At 41.7% G+C, this 25,633-nt stretch overlaps 1 protein-coding gene across 2 annotated transcripts in view; it reads right to left on the reverse strand.

Moving 5' to 3' along the window:
- Positions 1-15,667, reverse strand: part of NEDD9 (neural precursor cell expressed, developmentally down-regulated 9) — a 40,639-nt gene extending 24,972 nt beyond the window's left edge. For both annotated transcript variants that reach the window (XM_061995722.1, XM_061995720.1), the window contains exon 1: positions 15,579-15,667. In XM_061995722.1, the coding sequence (XP_061851706.1) occupies positions 15,579-15,590 (12 nt within the window). In that variant the 5' untranslated portion in view covers positions 15,591-15,667. The remainder of the gene's footprint in view (positions 1-15,578) is intronic.
- Positions 15,668-25,633: the final 9,966 nt, after the last annotated feature.

The following is a 25,633-nucleotide window of genomic DNA, read 5'->3' on the forward strand; positions in this document are numbered from 1 at the left end:
CCTGCTAAAGCATGTTCACCCAGATCAGGTCACACAGGAATATGTCCAGAGGGGTTTTGAAAACCTCCAGAGACAACCTCCCTGGGCAGTGTGTGGCAGGGTTCCCTTACCTTCACAGGAAAAGTTCTTTTCTTGTGTTTAAGTAGAACTTTTTGTGTTCCAGCTTATGTTCGTTACCCCTTGACCTGTTGCTGGACACTACTCTCAAACACTTGCCTAGTGTTTCAGGCAGGCTTTGCAGCTTGCCTTGACCTCTGTTTTGTTGTGGGTATGCTACCAGCAGTACCTCTGATGAGAAGTTTTAAGCCAAGTCTGAGTTGATGTAAGATTGTGGTCTGTGAGGTACAGGTGTGTTATTAACAAGAGCCATCTCCTCTCACAGACTGAACCAGCTTCCTTCCCTCTTTGAAGGCCTGTATGGCACATCTAGTTCTGAATAATCAGCCAAGCTTAGGTATTCAGTGGAAAGTAGGCAGCCTGTCTGTATAGACACTCTTGGACCCCTCACAAAGGCCATGAACATTTAATTTCTTGGCTGTGGTGGTATTTCCAAGTGCACTGGCAGAAACTGTTCTATGCCTGCCTGCTTTTCAGTGAAGGCAGTCAGCAGAGACTATTATAAAGTAATTGTGAGCACTTGGAAAAAATATAGGAGCCTTGCATCTGGAGCATTCTATGTGAAGTATTTGGATGCAGTGCACAAACTGAAATGGTGCTAATACCCTGTAAGATAGGATATGCAGCTGTCTGGAAGATTTTTCTTCCCTCTGTTAAAGGGAAAGTGTCAAGTACAGTTTAGTGGTTTTATTCATAATATTTATCTTTCTTTGTAGACATGTAAAATCTTTTTTTTTTAATTTCCCACTTGTTACATCTTCCCTTATTGACACAACGTTTCCCCATCATCTTTGCTTCAAGAGAGCAGACTTCCATTTGACCTTGCTCAGTTCAACTTGTCTTAACCATAGCATACAGCCAGGAGGTTGCATGAAAGGCTGACTGGTGAATGGAGAAAGGGTAAGCTCAGGTGTCACACAGAAAGTAGATGAATATGCTTTTCCCAAGACATGCAGTGTTGAAACAGGGTACATGAGATCAGTTTTCTCTTAATGGGAGATCACCTTTCAAATGTATGAGAAACATTGTCTTTGCCTTTCATCGGCATCATTAGTGAAGTCAGTATAAATTCAGCTTTGAGCTTGGAAAAGCAGAAGTGCCATTTTGAACTTACATGTAAACAGCAGCATTGGGGCCCACCATTCTCTTTGATATATATCTACTCATCAGTCCACAACACTAGGCAATGCAAATAGTGATAAAGCAGGGAGCAATTTCATCCATGCCTTGGCAGAAGTGTAAAACTATTCTTTAGCATGGTCAAAAACAGTGGTCTCTTCTTGAACACTACATCTGTGCTCTTGCTGTGTTGACCTGGCTGCTGAGTCCAAGGAGCTCAGAAAAGAAAAGCTTCTGCCTAGTATGAATGTTCAAGTTAATCTCTTGTCTTTCTACATTTCTTTCTGTTGCGTCTTTCACAGGAGAAACCCAACATGACTAGCTCAGTCTGTGCAACTGATTATTTCAAGTAGGCTTTGCAGAGGATGTTGTTTAAAGAAGGAGGAAGACGCAGGGCAGGGGAGGGCAGAGGAGGCACAAAACAAGGAGGCTAAATAATTGCTTATTCTTTTATACTTTGGTGATTAGAGGTATCAGAAAAACCTGATCAGTTTCTACAGCAAGGCAATTCTCAGAACAAAGCTGGAATGGTGGTAGAATTAGAGCAGTTAAAAGTTGTCACGTGATTTTTAATTATTTTTTAAAGCAATTGTTCCTTATCTCTGTCCCAGTGACTTTCTTACCACCTGGCCTGCAGCATGCTCATACTTTCTGGATGTGCTTCAAGTAATTCTTTTCTGCAAACAGCTTTAGATTCTTGTCAATCTTAACTCAGATAGCAGTATGTGAATTATACTAACTGGTTGCCACTTGGTCCACAGCAATTTCTCCAAGGCCTTTTAAATAGCTCAGAGCCACGCCACCAGCGTCAGTGACTGACAGAACAATGAAACAGACAAAATATTCCTCCAAATAAGCACTGGGACCAGAAACAAGAAGCCTGTTGTTTGTTGCGAGCATCACAGGCACTGTTCTTGCTAAGCAAAACTGTGTTTTTGGCATTTCCCTGACTTTATTCTTCCTTTACTGGATTTCTTAACATGAGCATCATGGAACAGCGTCACAGTTACTTTCATTAGTCAGCAATCAGACCAGAAGGTAATCCGGAAAACTTGAGAAAACCACAGAGGTGTCTTCAACCTGCTGTGGTGATTGAGATGGTAGTTACTACTCTTCTACACATAGAAAGATGTCCTGATCAAAGACACCCCTTGACGCTTGTGGGTTTTATCTGGATCAATCTGACAAATTCCATTAATTTTTGGACACATTTAGCCCACATCTCGCAACACTCCCTCTCATTCGCCTCATCAGCTCACAGACTGGGGAGGTTATATTGAATTAACTGGACTGTCACTCACCTGCCTGAGAAACAGGCGCCAAACAAGCTGTAACATCTGATATGAGATGGCAAAGGCACAGCAGTGACCTTTTTGTATATGATTAAGTGCTAAAAAAGCCTTTGCCATTTCCTAAACAAACTGGCAACAGACAAAGGGCTGATGAGAAACTTGGAGCTTGCTTTCACAACTGGCAAGTTACACGGAAGTTCCTTTATGTTTTTATTATAAAGAGAAAAAAAAGAAGGCAACAGATTCAGAAAAAAAATTCAAGTTCTGTAATGGAAGAGGAGAAATGATCCGATCCTAGATGGAGAAAAGAATTTGCTATAGGAATCAGTTGTGAATCATAAAAAGAATATAACAGTAGCTACCACTTTAATGTAATAACATTCAGGATGGAAATTTCTGTTGTTCACCTTTGGTCCAGTTAAATTAACTACATGATATGCAGTGGTGCTCTCCCTAAAATCTGAAAGTACCAATGGTCTATATGTAATACTCCTAAGCCCTCTGTGTTACAGCAGCCATATCTCAATTAATGAGTGTTTCTGTACAACTGATGGTTTATGGGAAAGACTCAGCTCATCTTTTTTGTCCTTAAGCCTAATTGGATGTTTGGAAGTTGAAGCCAGGGTCAGGCTCCCACTGTGTTAACATTCTGTACAGGCAAAACAACACCCACCTCCCCACTCCCCCACGTTTTGTTCTCAGGAAGCTTAAATTCCAGTCAACCTGGACTCTTGAGTGCAGTAGAAAGCATCTTCTGTAAAATACTGAAAGTGCAAGTTTCTCAGTTTACTGTTAGTGCTGTCCTCTTCAGCAGATCAAGGTGAAAGGGAGCTTGACCCTAATGACTGCTGTCTGGAGATTTTAGTTGTAATCTGTTGCAGGAAAAGGCTCGTCAGACTTTTTTGATGCCTTGTGTCAGAAACTCTAAGAGAACTAAAATTGAAATGGATACTCCCTAGATCAAATGCAGATTACAGTGCCCATGGTCCCAACTTTCTACATTGGTTGAGATGAATGTAAAGCTTTCAAGCTCTCTCTGGCTAAAGTGAACCTGGGATTTGAAACTTATGTCTGAATTTTCCTTTAATGCCAGTTACAAGTCCACTAGATAAAACCCCCAAATTAACAATTTGTACTCTCTGCATGTGTTAGACTTTTCTCTTTTGTGTCCAAGTCCTAGTAAATGCCCTAAGTAGCATGTCCTAGTAGAATCTCACTGTGAGCAAAAGATGCTGCCCTGAAAGCTGCCAGCTGCTCTACTTGTAGAACTTGAAGGGGAAGAAAAAAAAAGACTATTTTTCCTCTCAGATGCTGATGGAATTATAGGCCAAATTCAGATGCACAAGTGCCATCTGTTACAGAGCACTCAAAGGTGTTTACTCTCTCCTTAGCTGATGGCAACTGATAGTTAACATGCCTGCAGCTGAATGAAGATATGAAAATTCTTTGAGGAATATGATCTATTTTGGTTGGCCTTCCCTCCAGCAAAGTGATCTAGTAGAGTTCTGTAATTTGTAGTTCAAAGGCTGAAAAGGTGAGTTTGTTGATGAGGCTGAGTAGCAGAAGAGGGAAGAGGCAAGAGTTACTAGAAACATCTACTCTTTCTGTTAGAGTAAACATATCTAGTGATGCGGGTAACAAGAGTGTGTTAGGTGCCCACAGCCATGGAAGTAAACATAGGAATAATGACACACTATGAGATTAAAAACAATGGGCTCTTTGAGGGCTAAGTGTTGTGGTGCCAAGCTCCTAGTGCTGAGCTGCCGACTTGACCTCTCAACCAGTTCTGCAATGAATGAACACTCAAGGAAAATATTCAACCAACCATGAGCTGTAAGATTTTCTGTCGCTTCTCTCAGAGGTGCAATATGAGGATGTTGCAGAGCATGTGGGCTCATGGATACTGATCCCTGTTCTGCGTGTGGCTGATGGAGTGTGTTGTTTTGTTCTGCATTTTCTTGTTTTTAATTATTGCTTTCAATGTGCAAAGTTTACGTGCAAACAGAACTAGGGAAATCACCAACGCTCTTAACTGAAAAAGGGTGGGACTCTTTTTTTTTTTTTCCTTATTGAATAAACTGTTTCTTAAAATGGCAAACAGCTTCTCTTCTACGGTTAGCTAGCTTTGGAAGAAAGGAAGGAAGGGAGGAACAAAGGAAGGAAAAGTAGGGGGAGATAACCCGAAGTGTGTTGGTATATAAATCCATAGCTTGACTTTGGCTGGATCGCTTTTAATTATCCAATCACATAATATTTTTAACACAGATTCTTCAATCTTTTAGGTTTCTTTAAAGGAAATAATTTCCAAAGTAAGCTTAAGCATTTATGTACTCTTGCAGAGTTGCAGTAGGCCTAATAGTAATGATTTGCCTGTGAGACTGATCTCAAAACTCTGTAGAAGAGTGAGCTCTCTTCTGAGAAAGTTTGACTACAAGCAGTACTGGTAGAAGAGAGGGAAGTTTGTGCTCTGTTGTAAACTTCTGACAGAGGAGCTTCACTGCAAGAGTCATTGGACAGTTTAACATTAGTGCTTTTTAGCTCCTATCTCTTTCTATTTCTCACTGTCATTGCCCCTGAAAGAAAGGATTCATTGCCCTGTGTTTGCAGGGAAAGAAAACAAGGGGGCACAGTCTGTCTGTAACAGGTCTATCTATAATGAGCAACTTTTCATGAAGGCTCCTTGGTACAAGCTGACAGAGGTCACTGAGTAAGTTGAAAAATGTCTGTTGCTGGTCTCCTCAAACCTGCAAGACGGCAGTGTGAATAGCAAAGGCTGTGTTTGGTACACACAAAGCTGCACTGGCATGTTCTTAGATGTGTCCCTGTGGGCACTGACATGGCTAATGGACTCTGAAATGGCACCTTGCCGCTGGGCTGTAGCAGTTCCCACATGTGTGCAGACCTGTTCACCACCAGCAACAAGCTGGGTGAAGGTACTTACTTTTTATCTTGGGTTGATAGCTACATAGAGAAGGCAGGAAGTCCTACCACAGCATGTGTGAAAGAGCTCTCTGCACTACCAAGGGTTGCTGCAGTTACCACCGCTTCAACACAAGGACTCTGAAAGGCCCTTAGCATCTAGTTCAGACTGCAAGCTGGCTGTGGGAACTGTGAGCTTCCTTGCCTTACAGCTAAGAACAAAAGAGGGAGCCTGGTTGCAAATGCTCAGCATAGTAATGTTTCCGTTTACTCTTACAGGCAAAGCCCAGAGTTCCCCTTGTCAAGGACTCTCTTGCTTTCTTCTACCAAAAATCCCCAGTTTTGTTTTACAACAGATACTTTTCTGGTCAAGCATTGCTAGCTCAAACAATTGGATGTAATAATTGGAAATAATTCCATTCTGCTGGACAGAAAACTAAGGCAGGTTTCCATGCACAGATTTGGAAGGCTGGATTTACAGCTAATGATAGAGCTATGAGGTTAACAGCCTGAGCAGAGCCTCAAGGAGGACAAGTCTTCATCCACCCTAAGTACCCTTGCACTCTGGTCCTGTGCATCTCTGGAACAGGGGCTGCCAGCCATGCTAGAGTATGCCAAGCTGCCTAGAGGCTGTGATGTGGAAAACTTTGGCTCTGTAGGGGAGAAAGACAAGTGTCTTACTTCAGTCTTCCACTGAGCTGTCCCAACCCCTCTGACTGGACTGAGAGGCCTGGATTTCAGAGTTTGTTCTGTCTGGGTGGTTTGGGTTTTTTTGTAGCGTGAGTAGTTACACAGAAAGTTAAGGATCAAAAACGGGAATGTCTCCTCCTTACTGTTCAGAGTTGGCTGTCACGCTCTCACCATCAGCTTTTGTAGGCCCAGTGCTCTACCCAGCAGGAGTGCAAGCAGGCAGTGAGCAGATCAACTAAAGCCCAGGCACTTCATGCTCCTCAAGACGCCGATGTGTACCATCAGTTTACGCAGAGACTGAAGGCTCTCTGGTCTGACACCATTATTTATTTCAGCATAGCTGTTCCATTTGAAGCAAGTAAGAGATAGTTGTGTATCCATTTTTTTTTGTACGCACTTGGCAAAGTACTTTGTGAAACTGAGGTACAGCAGCGAGCCTGCAACCTGGGAGCAAATCCAGACACATGAAGCCAAAGGAAGGGATTGGGAACGTAGAAAAGGTGTGTGTGAGAGAAAGTAAAAAAGGAAAAATGTCAAAATGAAGGCAAGAGAGCAAGAGATCCCAACTGAAGCTTTGGTCTGTGTGAACAAAATACTTCACTGTTCTGCAACAAGTGAATCGGGTTATTGCTGTGCCTGACACTTCAAACTGGACAAGTGATTTTGAAATAAAGTTTTTTGGCACTATTAAAAGCAACAAAATAACTCTACATTTGCTGAAAGAAGGGAGGCTTTGTTTGTTTGTTCAGATGATATTTGTCTCTTGAATAAGTTTTGGTTTTTGGCATGGCTTGTTTTATTTTAGTTAATGGGTATGTGAGGTGTGAGGGTGCTGCTCTGCTTCCTGGGCATTACAAAGGTAGCCATAAAAGTATAATTTGAGGTCAGATGTTAAATAAGGAGTTGATTCACATTTTCTGTTTCTGATGTAGTGAAGGATGGATGGATTGTATCACAAACACTGTCTGAATCACACAAAACCTCTGAAGTGCTCCATGAACACGTAGGGGGAGTTTAACAGAAGTGGCAACTCCCTTTTACTACATAGCAACCTTCTGTTTGGACTCTGTGCAGTGAGACGCAACAGGTCATAGCTAGAAAAGGGCATATCTGAGGTAATGCTCTTTCGCTGGGAAAAATCCCTGATATAAATGCACACTGCTTCTGTGTTTGCCAGACCACCCACCCTGTTTTGGAGCTATCATAGAAGACCGATAGAGTTTGTGATAGTAATATTTACAGTGAAGCAGATCAGTGATCCATTGATGATATATTTTGATCTTATTTCCTTGCCCTTCATGGTGTTTTACAGGAGTGATGAAATATCATTCTTTTTGCTCTTTCTGGGAATGCAAACCACATCCTCTGACTTACCTTGAAAAACTATTAATATTTTGGGAAATTCCACCACACCCAACTTGCAAAGTTTTTCTGTATGTTTTAGCCTCATAACTAGTTTCCTTCCCTGTCATTCAGCCATGACCAGTGTGATTCTAGCCCATGACTTTAAAAGGCCCTTTCAAATCTGTCTGAGGGCTGTGTGCCTTCCGTGACATCAACGGGGGTGGAGGGAGTTGGGAGAAAAAAAGGGAAAAAATAAAGCATGCAAACAAAAGCCTTAGAGTAAATATGATCTCACCGTGATTAAACAGCAGTACATCAAAATCAAAAAGCAGATGGAAAACCTAACCTCTTTCCCTCAGGCAAGCAATTAAAAACTTAATGAAAGGAGATAGTATGTCAAATGCTTAAAAATTGAAGGAGCAGAGCAGAAGGAAAAAAAACCAAACAAACTATGGAAAGAAAGAATCCTGAAACATGTTTTAAGTTCTCAGTTTTCCATTTTCTGGCATTTGCGTGCAGTCTTCTCCTAGACAAAGTTTCCTTAAAAAAAACCAAAAAACAATATTCTCCTTCCAAATTTAACCCTTTTCAGTGCAGCTCTGGGGGAACAATCACAACTCAATTGTCAAGAAACTATAGCCATAGGACCTCAGTACTGTCACCAACTTATTTCTATCTGAGGTCTTCAGCTTTGGAAAAACTGAATTTTTAAATGTTTGTTTGTTTTTAATCTAGAACTTAGCTAAACTGGGGCATGTTCTTCTTCCCACAAGTCTCTCCAAAAATTCTCCATAGAAGGGAAAGTCACCCTTCAGCGTCGTCATCTGGGATACTGACTACACAGCGGTTGCAACTTGGACTCATTGAGAGTCTAACTTACTGAAGAAAATCAAGCTTGGGAATACATGTTTCCAGGCTCCTGCCAGCCTTCAGCAGGCCAATGGAGGGGACAGGCAGCAAGTTATCTGTGAATCAGACACACTGCCAGGGTATCAGGGTCTGGCTGGCAGATGGGGCTTGCCAGGTACAGTCAGGGTCTTCTCCATACCCCAGGGAAGAGGCCAAAAGTCAACAGGTCTCCCAGAACAGCTCAGATTTTTGACAAGCTGACATTTGTTAGGGAAGTGTATCCCTGGAGAAGTGACAGGAAAAGCATGTGGGTGCATTTGAACCAGTTAAAGTTACTATGCTTAGTCGCAGATTGAAATACAACATTCACTGTACTTTTGATCGCAGGAGAGATTGTTTGTGCAGTATCTGGGCTGTGAACAAGGTAAACCAGTATAAGCAAGGAGAGGGGAAAAAAAAAAAGGTATCTGCTTGTAAACTAGACCATTCTATAACAGTATAATTGGTTTATTACCCTAAGCATTTTAATTGAATGTAAAGTCCATAGGACAAGGGCACTCATGACCCTACCTACTGCAAGCTGCATGTTAAACAGCAAGCGTGGACTTACAGTTGTTTTGTACTTACACCTTTGGAACAAAAAGTTCCTTTGTAAAACAGTCACTGCATTTTCATGGTCTATCTTCCTCCCCCTGCCTTCAACAAAGCAAGGACATTCATTGGAGGAACTGAGATTTACTCCTAGGATCCTTTAGCATTTTCTAAGATTATTTTTTGCTACCAAACAATTCACAGTATTGCTATTGCTACAAAATTTTGAAGCTAACTGTGAGTGAAGCCTGCTAAAGAAAGGGCTTCAGATGTGCTAACTGCATTCCAGTAGAGTAAATCCATTCTTATTACTATTCCTTTTCCAGGCAGGCTAATCCACTCTAGCTGTGAATGAAGTGTTTTTAAAATAAACACAAAAACAGAAAGGCAAGAATGGGCCTCATCCCTGTAGAGAAAAAAAAATATACCATTTTTGTCATGCTTTGCACTTGTGCTTCTAGGACTGCAAACTATAGCTTTAGCAATCCTGTTTCTTGTCAAACATGAGCTATATCCAAATCTGCTGTGGAAAAGTAAGGTCTAGACCAAAAAAAAAGGCAAGAAAAAGAGGTCACTTGCCAAGAACAGCCTGTGATAAACAGGCAGGACCACTCAAAGGCTGTACTTTTAGCTGCTATGAAGTGATACTGAGAGCTGCAGCCATTTACAAATACAGCTTTCCTCTCCTGTAGCCCACCTTAACAAATACTGCTGAATACATGCCATGAATGGGGTTTTTTGTGGCACAGTCCCAGAAGATTGACAATCCTCCTGATGACTTCTCATAATGCATCTGTCAGAGTGTTGTTTTAATAGGTACATGTTCATTGTTTTTATGGATGCTCAGAGAGCACGTATTATGTAAAGAAGCATTCTGGAAAGTGACTTGCACATTTATGATTTCAAGTATCATTGAATGTGGGGCTCTTTAGAGACGTGTGCAGTTTAATGTCACAAGAAGCTCCTCTACTTGTGTCCATCAAGTGCAGCCAGAAATGGGAACAGTAGAAGATAAGAATTCTCCACGTTTGCAGTTAAGGCAGACACCAGTGCATGCTCCTCTTAAGTGCTATGTCACTTTAAAAATGAAATTAAACTCTAGATGTTGGAGACAGGTGGGTTCCTAGTTCCTGCTGGTATGAATGGGATTTAAGTACTTAAATGTCTGTGATAAGCTAGTCCAAATAAAATAAGCACAAGTAACTTTATCTAGGCCCTTAAGTGACCTAAGCCCATCTATTGTATGCTGAAGTCATTCCCATGCCTCAGACATCTTTGATAATGGCAATATGACAAGGAGAAACCCCTACGCCTCAGCCACATTTTTCTACTTTTCACACTTTTTGTATGCACAGAGACACAAGGCTGTTTCCTATTTCCATATACTGAGGGAACATTCTCTTCTCCTGTACTTCTGTGTGAGCAGGACCTTGCACTTGGCTGAAGACTACCTGAGTGCAAGCTCTCTGTGAGAAGACAACTGGGCTTCTTGCCTTCCACTTCTGAAGTTGGCCAAAGTAACCAGCAGCTCTCCTATGAGCAGTGGTGCATGGAGGTGCATGTGACATGGGAGAACTGTCTCATTCGAACTTTTACTTTGGTCACTTGACACACCTGGCCTTGCTGCAATGACTCTGGTGTTTGGAATGGAGCACAGTCATATCGACTTCTCGTGAGCCACCACACGTAGTGAGTTCAATGTTCAGTGATATCAGTGCAAGTATAATCTTTTCTAACACCACTTATTGCTGTGCTTGAGATCATAAGATTCCAAAGGTGAGTTAGCATGTGGTCTTAGGAATTGTGCTCCAATACTCAACGGGTTCACAATAACACTTCATGAGACTCCTCCGAAGCCTAGCCTGTATTTTGCAAAACAGTGGTAATCAGCTCAGAAGGGCTGCAGAACTCTTCTGGAATGTACTTTCATTTTCCCTTTGCAGAGGATATTTCATAAAGTCTTAGTATTAGGCAGTTGTCCTGCTCTCTGGTCTGGTAGGTTCCCCTCTGATCAGTTCTTTTCATAGTATGGCACTGTTTGGAATGACTAATGTTGAGTCAAGGCACCTCAAAGTAAAGTACCTCAAGTCTAATGTGACTGCAATACCTGGCAGGATCTTAAAAGCATGAGTAAAACCCTTAGATTAGTATCCAATGCCTCTTTTACTATCTAGGGTCAAACTGAATTGAAACTATCAAAAATATAAGGAACATTGTTCATCTGGCAGTTCTGCTTTGTCACCAGATACTAGAAACTACTGCACAGAGACAGATGAAGCTATCAGTTTCTTGATGAAATACGTTTACAGCTACAGTATCCAGGAGCAGCTGTTAACATACAAACATAGAAGTTCAGACATCACGTAAAAAACCTGCATGCTGTTAGCTGTAATGCTTTCTGATGGCTTACCTTCCTTTGAAACAAGTCCCGTAACATCCCTAAGCCTCAGCACCTCAGAATTAAGAGCTCCTGGCTATCTTACCACATCTCTGGGAGGGCAAACAAATCCTATCATAGGAGTTTCTCAAATATCCTGAGGTATTGAAGCAGTTAGTTCTGTTAAGTATACAAATGTGACCCAAAATCGGAGGCTTATTAATAGCAGTATGCAAGTCTACAGAGAGGAGAGTAGGCCACAATGAGGAAGAGGGGGAATCTGAAAATTACATTGGCCCTCCAAGCTTTGGGAAGGAACCAGTCCTACTGCTACATCTCACTAGTGCTACTGCCAATTTAGGCTTGACCCTGCTAGACTTCTGCCACCTCCCTCTGTACATGCACAGGGGAGAGAAAAATCACAAAACTTCCATTGCAAATTCAAGACTGCAACAGAGATAGCACAAAGTTGGACAGTCTTCCCCTTTGTTGGCTTGTTCCTCTAAACTACCTTTTACAAGTTTTTACAGTTTCTATTTACTTCTGATTGCCATGCTGTGATTGCTGAGATACCAAAAGAAAAAAAAAAAAAGAGAAAAAAAGGAAAACAGAGTAGTGTAAGGACTAAATGAAACAGAGAAGATTTGGTTAGTAAAGTACAGACAGTTCTTTTCCCTTTACATGGCCTGACACAAAGTCTTTCATTGCCAGGGTTACAAGCAGCTTTTCACAAGCATTTCTGGTTGGGAATATAGTATTTCTTCCCAGTGACACTATTTTGTTTGTCTTGGCAAGCAGGCATTGTAATTGAGTCTATATATTACAGGACTGTGCCTCAGCACAAATAGAAGGCATTTCAAACCCTGTTTACTTAGGTTCCTTCCTTGCCCAACAAATTATCTAAAAATAGATAATCAAGACCTCATACTTTACATCTACGTCATTCCTTTTGGCTTACAGGAGGTAAGGAATGTAGTTTTTCGCTTGTTTTTCCTCTCCTCTTTCAGTAACTGTTTGGATCTTTTAGTAAACAGATAGGTCCCCCTTTCTCTTTCCCCCTCTTGCTTGTGAACAACTAACAAGCTACAAAAGCCTTGTTATGATAATGTCTTCTCCCTCTTGCTTCTGTCACACTTTTATTGTTCAAGATAAAGGCACTGAAATGGCTGGCAAGATATATCTTCTCCCATCCATTTCTTCTCTGATCATAGTAATCCACTGTTATTTGTCTCACATTTTAGCACTAACTTGTTTCATCCTTGAAATACAGGTTTGCTTTCAGAAAGGATTAATCCTATCTTCTGGATTACAGAATACTGAAATGGCATCTTGTGAGAACTTGATGGGAAGAAGTTTTGTGGTACATGGGAGATTTAGCACAAAAATATGCTGTTGTCAAATGAAGAACTGGGGTGTTGCCATAATACAGCTGTACCCTATAGGAATTTCTTTCTCTTAGATAAGCAGGACTAAGAAATGCTCACTACCAACATATAAACATTTGCTATGATTAACATTGCATATCTTTCCATGGCTCAGTTAGAATAACTTTTGTGTTCTTCAATTTTTAACTAGTACATAAATAGTAGAACAGGACCTAACCTAGGGTCAAATTTGTCTTTGGCTTTAAACAGTCACATCTTCACTGAATTTCACACAGTGTGCTAAAGACAGAAGCATAGAGACATATATAAGGTCAAATTCTGAACTTACTTAAATCCATAGGGATTTCCCAAGAGGCCTTCATAGGACTGAGACATGAGCATTATGTTGAAAGAGTGGGATGGACAACAAAAGAAACTTATGTGAAAGAGGGACCAAGTTTTTGAAACATTTATGAGTGAAAAAGGGCAGCCAGAGCAGTGGAAAGGAATTCTAAACCAGAAATTACCTGGGTTTAGTCACACTGAAAGTGAAGCCATTGTGACAGAGTGAAGTATTCAGGGTCTCACACATGAGTCAGTTCCTGTTCTGTCCAACTGCTAATACTCTAATTAAACTATAATCAGCATCTTATTCAGTTCATTAAATGAGGCCTTATCTTCATCATAATGAAAGCAAAGAATGAGACACCTTAACGTATAGACCCAACCCTGCACCTGGAAGCTAAGCTGCCTTTGAAGTGCTACTATGTCCCCAGGCAGGCCATGAGCATGCTCTGTTTCTGTATTTTCAGTATACAATAAAAACTACAGGACTTCTGTTTACCTATAGGTAAAACAAAAGACAGAACGAAAATACAGAAATAAAATTAAAGACTGAATGAGCAGGTATTTTCATTATTTGTTCCTCCGGGGATATGAAATAGATCTAAGGATGTTTGTCCTAGGTAAACACTATAAATAGCTACTTTGTATTTCTCAAGGAAAGTAAACACCCTAGTCTGACAAAAAAATTTTTTGAGGCCAAAACCCTCATTCTTCTCTTCTCTTTTTTTCTTCCTCTTTTTTTTTTTTTTTTTTTAAATGGCTTGCTCTTTCTTTGTCTGGCTTTCTCCATCTAGAATTACGTAATCAGAAACCCAAACCAAAATGTTTATTCCAACCAGACGGGGCAAAGGAAACATTACAGAGCTGGGAAGACTTCCCCTTTTTGAACCACCTTACCAGTTCCTATTCTTGTAGGGACACTGGGCTACATATGAAACACGATCTCCTTACAGCAGAGGAAGGATAGATGGTGACATGAGAAGCCACAAAGCTGTACAGCTACAGCCACAAAGCTGTATAGCTACATAGGACCGTTATTTTGTCACTGGGATACAAAAGTTGCTTAGCCATGGGCAACAGGAAAGCAGTTCATGAGCTCCGGACTAACAGTGGCACTACTCTTATGCCCCCAAGTGCCTGACATTTTGTGGTAGGAGACACAGCCTCTCTAAGTGGGTATAAAATCTACCTCAAGTAGTTTGAGGAGGAGCAAAAAGAGACAGGAGATCAAATTAATCTCAGACTTCCGATCAGTCAGTTGACATTACAATTAAAAAAAAAAAGCCATCAGATCCAGACAAAAATTTTCAAAGTCAAGAAGTATCTTCGTCTCTATCTCAAACAATTTGTTTTTCTTGGTTTTTCTTAACAGCCATGGAGATGGAGAAACTGGCAGCAGCTTTGCAAACTTAACTCTGACCTTTCCCACAGCTTGGGTATGAGAGATCCTGAAAGTTCTCTCAGAGAACTCTGAGTTCAGAGATACATAGATTTTCATGCTTTTCCCATGTATATTTACCCAGATATCACTGCACATCTCACTGACTTATGGTTTATAAGCTTTATACAATGTTACAGCATCTGGGCCCTTTTACACTATACTGCCTAAATTCAGTAAGAAGACAGACTTCACTTCCAAAGCAAGTTCATCTCCAAGTATATAAAGTGTGACATTTCCAAATTACCTTTTTATTGATGCTAAGTTATTTTTGGCAGAGGAACAGGGTCGTGGGGTTTTTTTCCTTCCCTCCCTTTTTTTCCAATCACACAAGACTATGGTATGTCTGTACAGTAATCTAATGCCCTGTGGGCATAGTTCAGTACCTTGCTCAGACATTTTTAAGTAGAGTAATATTAGGACGAAAGCCTCCACACTTGTGCCTTCTGAAGAAAGCACCTCTGATAAAAGGTTAAGCTAAAAAACACTTATTTTATTTATAACGGGAAAGGAGGATAGGCTGCCCGTTTTTTAAAGTATGTGGCTGTAATTTGTTTTTCCCTTCTTGCCTGTCAAACCCATCAAACAGATCGCCCTGAAAAACTGTGCTGTGATAACGCGACATTCACAAAAAAGGGCTATAAAACGGATGAATTACACCATGGATAGAAACAGCGGTATCTGCCCCCAGCCCATGCTAGGCACCACGTACAAACCCGCCGCCCCCGAGCTACCGGCCTCACACCAGTTGCCAGCGCCGGCCTAAGCGGGAGGCGCCGAGCCCCCGGGTGGGCACGCGGGGAAGCCCTTTCTCCCCCTTTCAGCGAATACCTCCACAGAGCCGGGGGGCTCCGCCGGCTTGCCGCCCTTGCCTCCCCCTCCCCGCGGACGTCCCTTGGGGTACTGTGCCTGCAGACAGCAGGGAGCAGCAGGCGAGGGGACGCTTGACTCCCACGCCGGAGCCCACGGCTGTACTCGCTTGCCCGGGGAAAGGCGCAGACTGCCGAAAGGAGCCTCAAGCCGCCCGCCTCCTGTCCGAGCCGCGGCCCGGGAAGCCACTGACAAATCAATAAGCCTTTAACCGCCTTTAACCGCCTCCGACCAGCCCCGACCCCAGCCCCAAGACGGCTCACCTTGTACTTCATGGCTGCGGATGTTTGAAGGGCCCAGCGGGCAGCTACACCGCCCGCCACTGCATCCTCGCCGCCGCCGCGCCGCCCGACTCCCCGCTCGTTTGCATAGCCCCGCCTCCGCCGGCCGCGCCCCGGGCCAAGGTGGGCCGGCCCCCAGCACCGCCTCCTGCCGGCCCCCGCCGCCCGGGTGGTTTTGGTGGGCGCGCTGAGGGACGCGGAGCGTCGGGCCGGGGCTGTGCTGGCTGTCGCACGGCGACTCCCGCCGCGAGTTCTCGGCACGAAACAGGCGCTCGGAACAAAAGGCCTTCTGTCCACCGCCCCTGTCGGTACCTGCTGCGCTGCGGAACTTCAGGGCCTATCAAGGTTGAAGGCGCCGAAGCTGTCGGCGGAGGCAGCCCTGGCGTGAGCGGCTCTGAACGGACAAAGGGGCGAGACACCGAAAACCCCTCTGTCAGCCTGGCCTGCTGTGAGGCCTACAGGGCCAGGGCCTGCCGGAGTCCCACAGCTGGGCAGTGCAGAGGTTCCAGGGTGCTGCCCAACCTGCCTCGTGCCAAAGGTTTTTCACCCATCCCTGTCGTGGTCACGTTTTCCTTGTGCAGCTTTTGGAGGAGTTGAATACTTAATGCTGTGCCATTCTTGCCTTTGCAGTCGATTTTTGTTCTTGTTTGTCCGCAAGAGATGGTCTTTTTAACTACAACCTCTCAAGACAAAACAACAAGTGTTCATTGTGCTTGGAGAAGCTGCTATCTAAACACCGATTATGCACCAGAGGCCAGGATGGCTTTAATGTGTCCATTATAAAGAGTGACCATGGGAAATAATAATTAACTCTGGTATCTTGGGAGCAGGAAAAAGTAGGGAAAAGAAATGTGTGAGTGGTCATGCTTTTTAAGTCAGCCCGCTTAATCAGGCACAATTACTATAGTGCACGTAATATGAATTTTTTGTGGGGGATGTACTCCTATTTTTTAGATTAATAAGAAATAAATTCTCATCTCAAGTTGGATCTTACCCAACATTTCTAGGTCACAGATGGACTCAAGACTATTTCTAATGGCATAAGGAAAAACAGCAAAGAATTATCTTTCTCTACCAGATTACAAACATAACTTCATTCCATAATATAGTGATATCCTTAAATTGTCATGTGACTAACCCTCTAGAGATCATATTGCTAAAATGGCTTCATGGCTTCTATAGAATGTCTTACTTTTATCTACAATCTCCATTCTCTAGTTCCAGCAGAAAATACATGATTGTACTATAAAAATGTACTAAATTAATGCATTTTTTTTTCTGTGGTGTTGTCCTGACTGCACGTGCCCTATGAGTCCCTGTCAGAACAAAAGATGTCTTGGTTATTACTGAGAAAAATGAGCTGTCGCTTTCTGCAGTGGAGAGCTTACTGCTGTGACTGGACTCCCTATGCAGTGCTTTAACTTCACAGGACATAACCCCTTGTAGGAGTTTTCCCTCTATTTTTCCTTCTGGTTTTGTTGTTGCTATTGATCCTTCAGATTTTGGAAGAAGATACTTGAAATAGTTAATATGATACATGTACTAAGTTTGGGGCAGCAATTCTGAAGTGTTGCAGCAAAATAAATCTCAGTAGTTTCAAGAGAATAAAACTCATTTGTGTGCACTGTCCTTAGACACTGTATTTAAGACAAAAGCCCCCACTTTCAGTAATTAGGTATAACCAGCCTACTGTGAGGAGAATGCAAAGTGTTTCTTAACTACAGAGTTTGACCTTTGATTTTGTGTGGTCTTGACCTTCATACCTCCAGGATACAGACTTCTCCTGGGAGAAAATTTCTTCTAAGTGCAGAGGATACAGTGGCTAAGGTGTTTGTATGGTATTGGACTAGCATCCAAATCCCATTCTCTGAATATGCTCTGTAAAATGTCTTTACGTGGCACCTTTATTATGAAGGTAATTCATTCACCATACTAGAACCGTATTAATAATTGGGTATCAGAGACAAAATAATTATACTTCTATATATTATAGATATTATATATTTCTGACTTCACCTGTATTTAAATTCAGAATGCATCTGGTTTCCAGTCATCCCACCAGCACTGATACTATTTTTGTAATTGATGTTTTCCCTTTTTCAGGATGCTTTACAATCCGATTTTGAAACCTAAGCACATTTGAAAAGCTGTACCTTCTGTTTTTGTTTTAACTTGCATTCCTTTTAATGTATGTAAAATGTCCCTGACTGATCTTAATATGAGGTAACAGATGTGTTAATATAAAACTCTAGTCGGGTTGTTCCTTGTGTTTATTATTTCACATTTATCAGTCTCCATAACTCATATGAAAAACTTTTCATTAGATGCCACTGGAGTGTTGCTTTAGGTCTGAAAACACAAAGTCTGTCAGTTTTGATGGCTATAGTTTATAATCCTGAAGAAGCAAATACAAAAATTAGTATTTTACAGTGAAAGATTGCCATTGCACACTACCACCTCAGTGAAGTCCTACCATTCATTTTATTCATGCACCCTTCCTCTCCCTTCTCTCACCTACTCCATTTACCATCTTAGATTTTCTTTGTGATTTGATGGGGGATTTAATTTCCCCAGGGGTGAAATACTGCCAGTTAGTGCAGCACTTCTAGCAGAACTGGCAATGTGGTAGTTCCCCACAATCTTATCACGAATATCAGAAATTAGATATACCTTGAAAGAGAGATTTGTAAATAAGATCCTCTAACCCTGATGCATTGCTGCAAGTTGGGATTGTGTCAAACACACGTTTGTGGTTCATGCTAGCACTTTGCTTTTCTTCATAACCTCATTGACTGCTGGCCCTCCAGTGTGTAATATTGTATTTCAGGCACAGTATAGGAGAGTTTTTAAGTTGATTGCCTTGGATAAATCAACTTGGTTATACAATGGAACATGGTGATGAGGAAGCCAAGACCTAGCATTACTGATGTCTGTGTTGTGGAGGCAACTTGAGCTATACTGCCAGGATTTATAACTACAGGGTTCTATTGAAGTTCCTGGGAGGGTAATTCATGTAATGGGTCTTTTTGCTTCACAGCACAGCAATAGCTTGATTCACCACCTCATATGTTATGCTGCTGTAATTCTGATGGAGTAACAAATGAGTTTTGTTCTTGTACTTGCATCAGTAACTTTTGTTTGTTCTTTGCTTTTGCTGAGGGCAATTAATATTACTGCCTGATTATTTTGGGCAACCTGTTGCTTGTCGCCTCTTGGTGAGCTTATCTCTTGCTTTATTTCTCACTACACCATCGGGTTTTGTCTTCCTGGTGCCCTCCTGGTTGTGGGTTGAGATGCTGGGGTATTTGAGGGATGGTAGGAGATGAAATGGTAGGACAGCCAAAAGGATTGCAGTCAGGCTCCAAGGCTCGCCTGTCACATCCCTCAGTACACAACATTCCTGAGAATGGAATACTCATTGAATCAAATCAGCCAGCTATCACTCTATGATAATGGATAGAAGAAGAAGGAGGCAGATATCCTACACTGAAAGGTTACTCGAAGGTTACTCTTACTCCCATTTCCCCATGACGCAACCTGAGAGAGACATGAAAGTGTCTCCCTCACAGCTGTGTTTGGGAAACTGAGCTATCTTGGTATTTTTTTTTCCTACCCTAACCTTTGGATAATGTTGTGTGGCATCTACGTCCCCTTTTACTGTGATACTTGACCATTAATTTTAGAAAATTAATTTAATTATAGTGCTGTGGCACTTTATGAGCAAAGTAGTTGTGGGAATTAGCTTTGGTCCTTCCACCTCTATAATGCTACCCAGACTCGTCCAGCAGGTGTGCAGTGGATAGAATTTCTTCAGTACAGAATAGTTTTATACACAGAAGCAGTGGAATTTGCTTGCTTGGACAAATCTGTTTAAAAAGATGAAGTGCTTCTGTTTTCTGAAGAGAATGTTAACAAAAATTCACCACTGATACACGCAGAGTTCTTTTATGTGTCCCTGCAGAAAGGCCCCCTCTCCCACCTCACTAGCAGATAATGAGCAAAAGATTTCATTTTCACACAAAGAAGGGAATATTTTACATTTCAGCAAACCAAAACAAAATCTTCTCTGTTTTTCTTTGACCACTGGTGCAAATCTTTTCAAGTAAGCAGTTTCATTTAACAGTAACAGAAGTCTGTCCTGGCAGCAGGAGAGGTGGTGATCACTGAAGTGGTCAAGTTTAAATGCAAGGGTAAAATTGTTAATTGAATTGTCCTTTTAAATTTTACTCTCCTTTGCCATTCTACCTAAGATGCTTTTTAACCACAGAACTGGTTCACGTACCTTGCTCTAGAATTCTACATTTCCTTAAATACGTATTAACTAATCTTCCAGGCATCCCACCTCCTTTCATGATAAAGCACAAAAAGGTGTTCACATTCTTGGGAACGGCATTTTTTGCAGTGTTTCTTTAGGAATCGCACTTTTAACATTATAAGGCAACCATCAAGGCCCTGTTTAGTGACTCTGCTTCAGATAAAGGGAATACGTGTAGCTCCCTCTGTCCTCTCTATTTTGCTTCAAATGCCAGCCAGAAAGAAACATGCTGGTGTCCTCCCACCCAAAAGATTTTGGAAATGAATACAGCCTTTGTTAGCTTGAGAAATCATAGAAAGCAGTTGGAGTTTAGATATTCAGGCACTGGCTATCACTAAGCCACCAGTCAGACTCAATGAATAAAACCTGAAAAGTGTGGGGGTTTTGATTGTTATGGTTTATTGTCTTTTTTTTTTTCTTTAAAGAACAAAGCAAAGGAAGAAGATAATTTTAATTTGTTATGAGAAGCAGGCAACTACCTTCTTGAGAAGTGAACAAGGGAAAGGGGGATGGTGGACTCACTATTAAAATGGTATGAGGGACCCATCTCACCATGGAGAAAAGCAAGAATGCAAAACTGAAATGAAGTAAATTTGTCTTTGGTTCAAAGCTGAGTACTAACTACAGATGAGAATGGAAAAAGAATAGCTTTTTGAGGCCTGTGCAGCACTGCAGGTGCCCCAGCTGTCCAGCTGGTGTAGAGCTGGGTCAGGGGGACTTCTTGTTCTCAGCAGCATTGGAAAGAATTTGTGGAAGACAGCAGCAATGGCAGCTGAGCTGCCCTGCACACACTTTGCAAAGCTGAGGCAAGTAAGAGCTCCACACACTTCGACACCTGCACTCATGCAGCTAAAGCTGGTGCATCAGGTAGGAGAGATGGCAGAAGCTGATGGCTTCAAGATGAGTGCAGGGCTGTGGCAGCTAGGTCCCTAGTGCTTGCCTGCCCATAAACCAGTGGTGTTGGGAAGGCAAGAGGAATGTAAGATATGTGGAGAAGACTGGAGAGGGAAAGAATGTCAGGATGGAGCACACATTGGCCTATTCCTTCTAGGTACTGTCAAAGACTTATTCATTTCCCAAACAAACAAACCAGTCTAACAGTCATGCTGGAAGAATACAGTCCTTTATTTTCCCCTTTGGCACTAAATATTTTTAATACATGGGTTAAAAAATACAGGCTTGCTTCCAGATGTGTGGTGTGCATGCCATTCAACCTACTGATGCAAAAAAAAAAGGGGGGGGGGGAGATGTTGTTTGTAAATGCTGAGAAATAGAGCAACGATGGAGGCTGCAAAAAGCTCCACCACTTCTCTCTTGTTCACAATTGTGCAAATGAAATATGATAAATGTAAAACAGGAAGGTTGCTCAAGAGGAAATGTATGTTTAGACATCACAGTTCATTTAAGATGAAAGGACTCCTGAGTTGGAACCAAAATTGCTTCAGATGAGAAATTTGGGCACAGAGCTTAGGCATGTTTAGATTTCAATGCAGTTGTAAGAAGTCATAGTGCTGGCATCTAAAAGCTCAGATCTTTACCTGAACTTTCTACTTGAACTTTCCCCAGTTTGGGTGAAACTGTGGAGCAGAGATGTGTATCACGTTACCTTATTCCATTAAGTATTACAATTGTTAAAATAGGGGTGAATTGACTAAGGTTTTTATTTTCTTTTTGGTTTTCAGTTGGGGGTCTTTTTTTTGTGTGCGTGTGGAGCGCAATGAGCCCACCACAGTACTATGATTCCAGTTACAAAACGTCCCAGGCTCTTTTGAATATATGCATCTGGCATATTAGGTTTCTGAGAATGAAGTTCTGACTCAAATAGCACCTAACCCACCTGCAAAACAGATCTTTCATGAAAACAGGAGTGTGAGAGTGGACAATTAAGCAGGAAATGTAAAAGGATTCACTTTATTGTGACTTTGTGTTTGATTTCTAGAAAGATAAGATTTTTCCAGACTAGCATCAGTGCGTTTTTTCTCAGCAGGTGTGATCTCTCTCACATCCTCATATGCACACACAGAATAATGTGCAGCAATTCCCATCCCCAGAAACTTTGTCTTCAACATGGTAGAGCATGGCTCTGCTCTTTGCAGTCTCTGGTGCCCTTGTCCTGTCTACTTTTCTTGCCTGCTTCTCCCAACTCTCTTCTTGTGTTTCTAGTCCTGCTGTCGACAGGGAGAAGTGCCTCACTTCCAAACACAAGTGCCAGTGTTTTTTTCTGAATTGGTGTGGAAGCAGATTGTACAGAAACATGAAGATACTAAATAAAGTGGGATGTGCACTGAAGTCCTTACTTCAATCTACAATCTACAATCAGGCTATTAGATTGATTTAAAATACTGCATCAAAATACTTAAAGTCCCATGGGTATTTTTGCATAGAATCACAGAATCGTAGAATGGTAGGGGTTGGAAGGGACCTTTAGAGATCATCTAGTCCAACCCCCCATCTTAACCCCATCTGCATCTTAACCTCATCTCAGGGAGCAAGTAACTAAAGAAATCCTAGTCTAAATACTCTCCCCTTCCTCTTGATTTACAAAAGGCACACTATTTTGATGTTGCAAAAACTCCAGACTGACCCTAAAAAATAACCTCTCTTGACTGGAAGTTGTCTGTCCGTTTTACACATCATCCAAGGAATTGTCTTGTGACTGGATTAGCAAACTGTCCATTTTGCTTGCAAAGCCTGTTGTTTTTGTCTCACACTGACTTATTTTTCTTATTTTAGGTGTTGGTGTTTAAGCGCTTATCTCAGAGTAAATTTATATCCCCACAAAACTGCCAAAAATGGTTATCTTGGCTGCCATCTAAATCTGTTTATGGCGTACTCTCACAAAATCATTCATTAAAGAAAAATGACTGATGTCCAAACCCTTCCTCCTCTTGTGTTATTTTTAACAAGCAATTCAGCCCGATGTCATTTAAATAAAAGCTCATTGCATTACTGCGTGTTGAAGGACTCTCAGGAAATAATACTGGAAGAGAAGGAACATGGGACTTCTGTTCCCTCGCTTTGCAATTGGTGTAATTTGCAAATTCTGACTGCTTCCAGCAGTGGGGTAGCCAAAGAGAGGGTGAAAAGGACAGAGCATGTTCCCATTGGCAAAACTTCCCTTGACTTTGCTGGGACCAGGATTTAGCCTACACCACATAGCATCCTGAGCCTTGGCTCCTCAGAGTAGACTGTCTCTGCTGAGGGAGGCACCACTTGGAGATTACTCGGCTCTCATGAGTATCCACTACAATTATTCTTCTGCTTGTTTCAGTGTGGTTACTAACACTTGCACAGCTAATACAAGCACTGGTCTTGGATCACATGGTAAAAAAGCTACATGCACCCATTTGCTGATCTCTCCTTCAACCCATTCTCTTCTCTGTCTGCCCTTTCCCTCGCATCCCTATTGACTCATGATGTTTTCTCCTGCAGTCTGATGAGGGCTTGACTCATAAGAGCTGGCATGAGTATTGACTCCTCACCTCCGTGGTTTAGCTCTGTCTGTGAGTTGTAAAGGTCTGTCTCAATGTGTACTCAGGGCTTTTGAGGAAGGGCTTAGCTCATTTGTGGTGCCATAAGGTCCTGGAGAATGTATGTTTGGAAGCCATTGCTAGAAATCCCTGGAGGTGTCAAAGGAGTACTGGAGAGACTCTCCTTTAAATTTTTGAGACAGAGTGTCTTGACTGTGTCTCTGTAGACACTAAGTAGGCACTGTAAAGGGACTTTGGTCATGTTTCCAAAGGTAAGGCATTCTAGTGCACTGTAGTGAGAGATGAGTCCACAGTAGCTATTTCAAACTTCGCTGTGTCTAGTGAAAGACCACGATATGGATGAGTCTTTGCCCAAAAAGAAGACCATGAAGGCCATTTGTATGCAATCACCTCTCCCAAAGAACATAAGCAGTGGTCTGGCTGACTACCTAGTGGTGTAAACACTGTCTCAGGAATGTAAAGGTCAAAAATGTGCTGGGAGAGCAGGTTTCAGGTATATATATATGTGTAGATAGGAACAAAAGATTTGGACTAAAGCTGGTGGAATAGGCTTCTTAGACTAGCTTTCTGTTTCGTTTTCTTTATTTCTCAGAGAAGGATCTTCTGATTCAGAGTTCAAAAGTGGGAAAGCATAAGAAATGCAAGGTCCCAAATGCTGACTCCTGATCTAAGCACATGGGTGAAAGCAAAGTCTGTCAGACTGAGTGGCATTTGTAGGAGATGTGGGGAGGAATGGAGACATTCCTTTGAATTTATGTGAAAAAAATAATGAGAAAATAATGAGAAATAGTCAGAGGCATTAGGGATACGAAACACCCCACACTTTATGTAGATCAGTACGGATTATAGCCTTTTATATCTTTCAAGATATCCATTCCCCTCCTAACTTTGATATTTAAAGCATTCAGTGCTTGATAAATATAAAAAAAAATTAGACTAAACGACATTCTGGTAGTAGCCAACATAACTTTATGAAGACAGACAAACTCATGTTAAGTAAAAAAAACCCCTAAAACCCAAAACATGCGAGAAAGTTATGTAAGATTTTATTTTAAAATCATCTGGTCCTAATTTACTAAATTTATTGCCTCAGAGCTAATGCCAAACTGCTACATTTGATTTATAGAAATACTTTAGCACATTTTTCCATCAGGCTATTGTAGACTGTATTTACTGTCTTTTTATTTTTTGTTTAAAATGCGGACTTCTTTAAAGGAAAGGAACATTTTAGAGCAACTTACTGATAGTTTTTCAGAGGATGCCAGGAGACATGCAGATAGTAAACAATGCTATGTGCTTAGGAACATTCCATTGATTTTCAGCTCCTTCACCATCTTTTTTTTTTTCCTTTGTAATTGAACAAAGTGATCCATCTGGTAAATGGATGTTTGAAAATGTCTGGTTTGTGCCAAACCACTTTTCTTAAGCACAGACTACATTTATTTTAGGCAAATATTTAAACAGCAGCCATACTGTGATGCGTTGCTAACCATTAAAAACAACATACAAAACCCAGACAGCAGGCAGAGGAGAGTCAGGGTGGAAGAAAACTTAACAAATATGCCATTAAAAATCTATCTATCTACATTTTTAACATGCTTAACAACCCTGCTTATTCCTCTTTGCCTCCTTGACAAGGATTTCCAAATGGGCAGTGACTGCTGGGGAGAGTTCACCAGAGTAATCGAACATGTGCTAAATTTAAGTACAGGCTCAGTCCTTTCCTTATTCATTTGTACGTGTATGCTTCAATTAACTGGGTCCTTGTGGAGTCTTTGTCCTCTTGTGCAACAAAATTTTGTTCTGGAAGAGTTACATTTTTTCAAGATATTGAGAAGTCATTGTAGCTTTTTTTTTTTTTCTTCTGTGTCCATCTTTCATTGAACTTATCTACAAAGTTTGCATCCCATGCAATGAGTTCTAAAAGTTATGGATATTGGATTGAGTTTTGGATCATCTCTGTACCAACATTTTCATCAACCACCTGAGTGACCCTCAGCAAGTTCCTGATGACACCAAACTGGGAGGACTGGCTGATTCACCAGAGACTGTGCTGCCATTCAGTGAGGTCTGGACAGGCTGAGAGCTGGGCAGAGAGAAACCTCCTGAGGTTCACCAAGGGCAATGGAAGAGTCCTGCACCTGGGGAGGAACAACCCTCTATAACAAGCACAGGCTAGGGGTGACCTGCTGAAGAGCAGCTCTGGGAGAGGGACCTGAGAGTGCTGGTGG

Source organism: Colius striatus, chromosome 4 (assembly GCF_028858725.1).
Source record: "Colius striatus isolate bColStr4 chromosome 4, bColStr4.1.hap1, whole genome shotgun sequence".
Taxonomy (NCBI): Eukaryota; Metazoa; Chordata; class Aves; order Coliiformes; family Coliidae; genus Colius; species Colius striatus.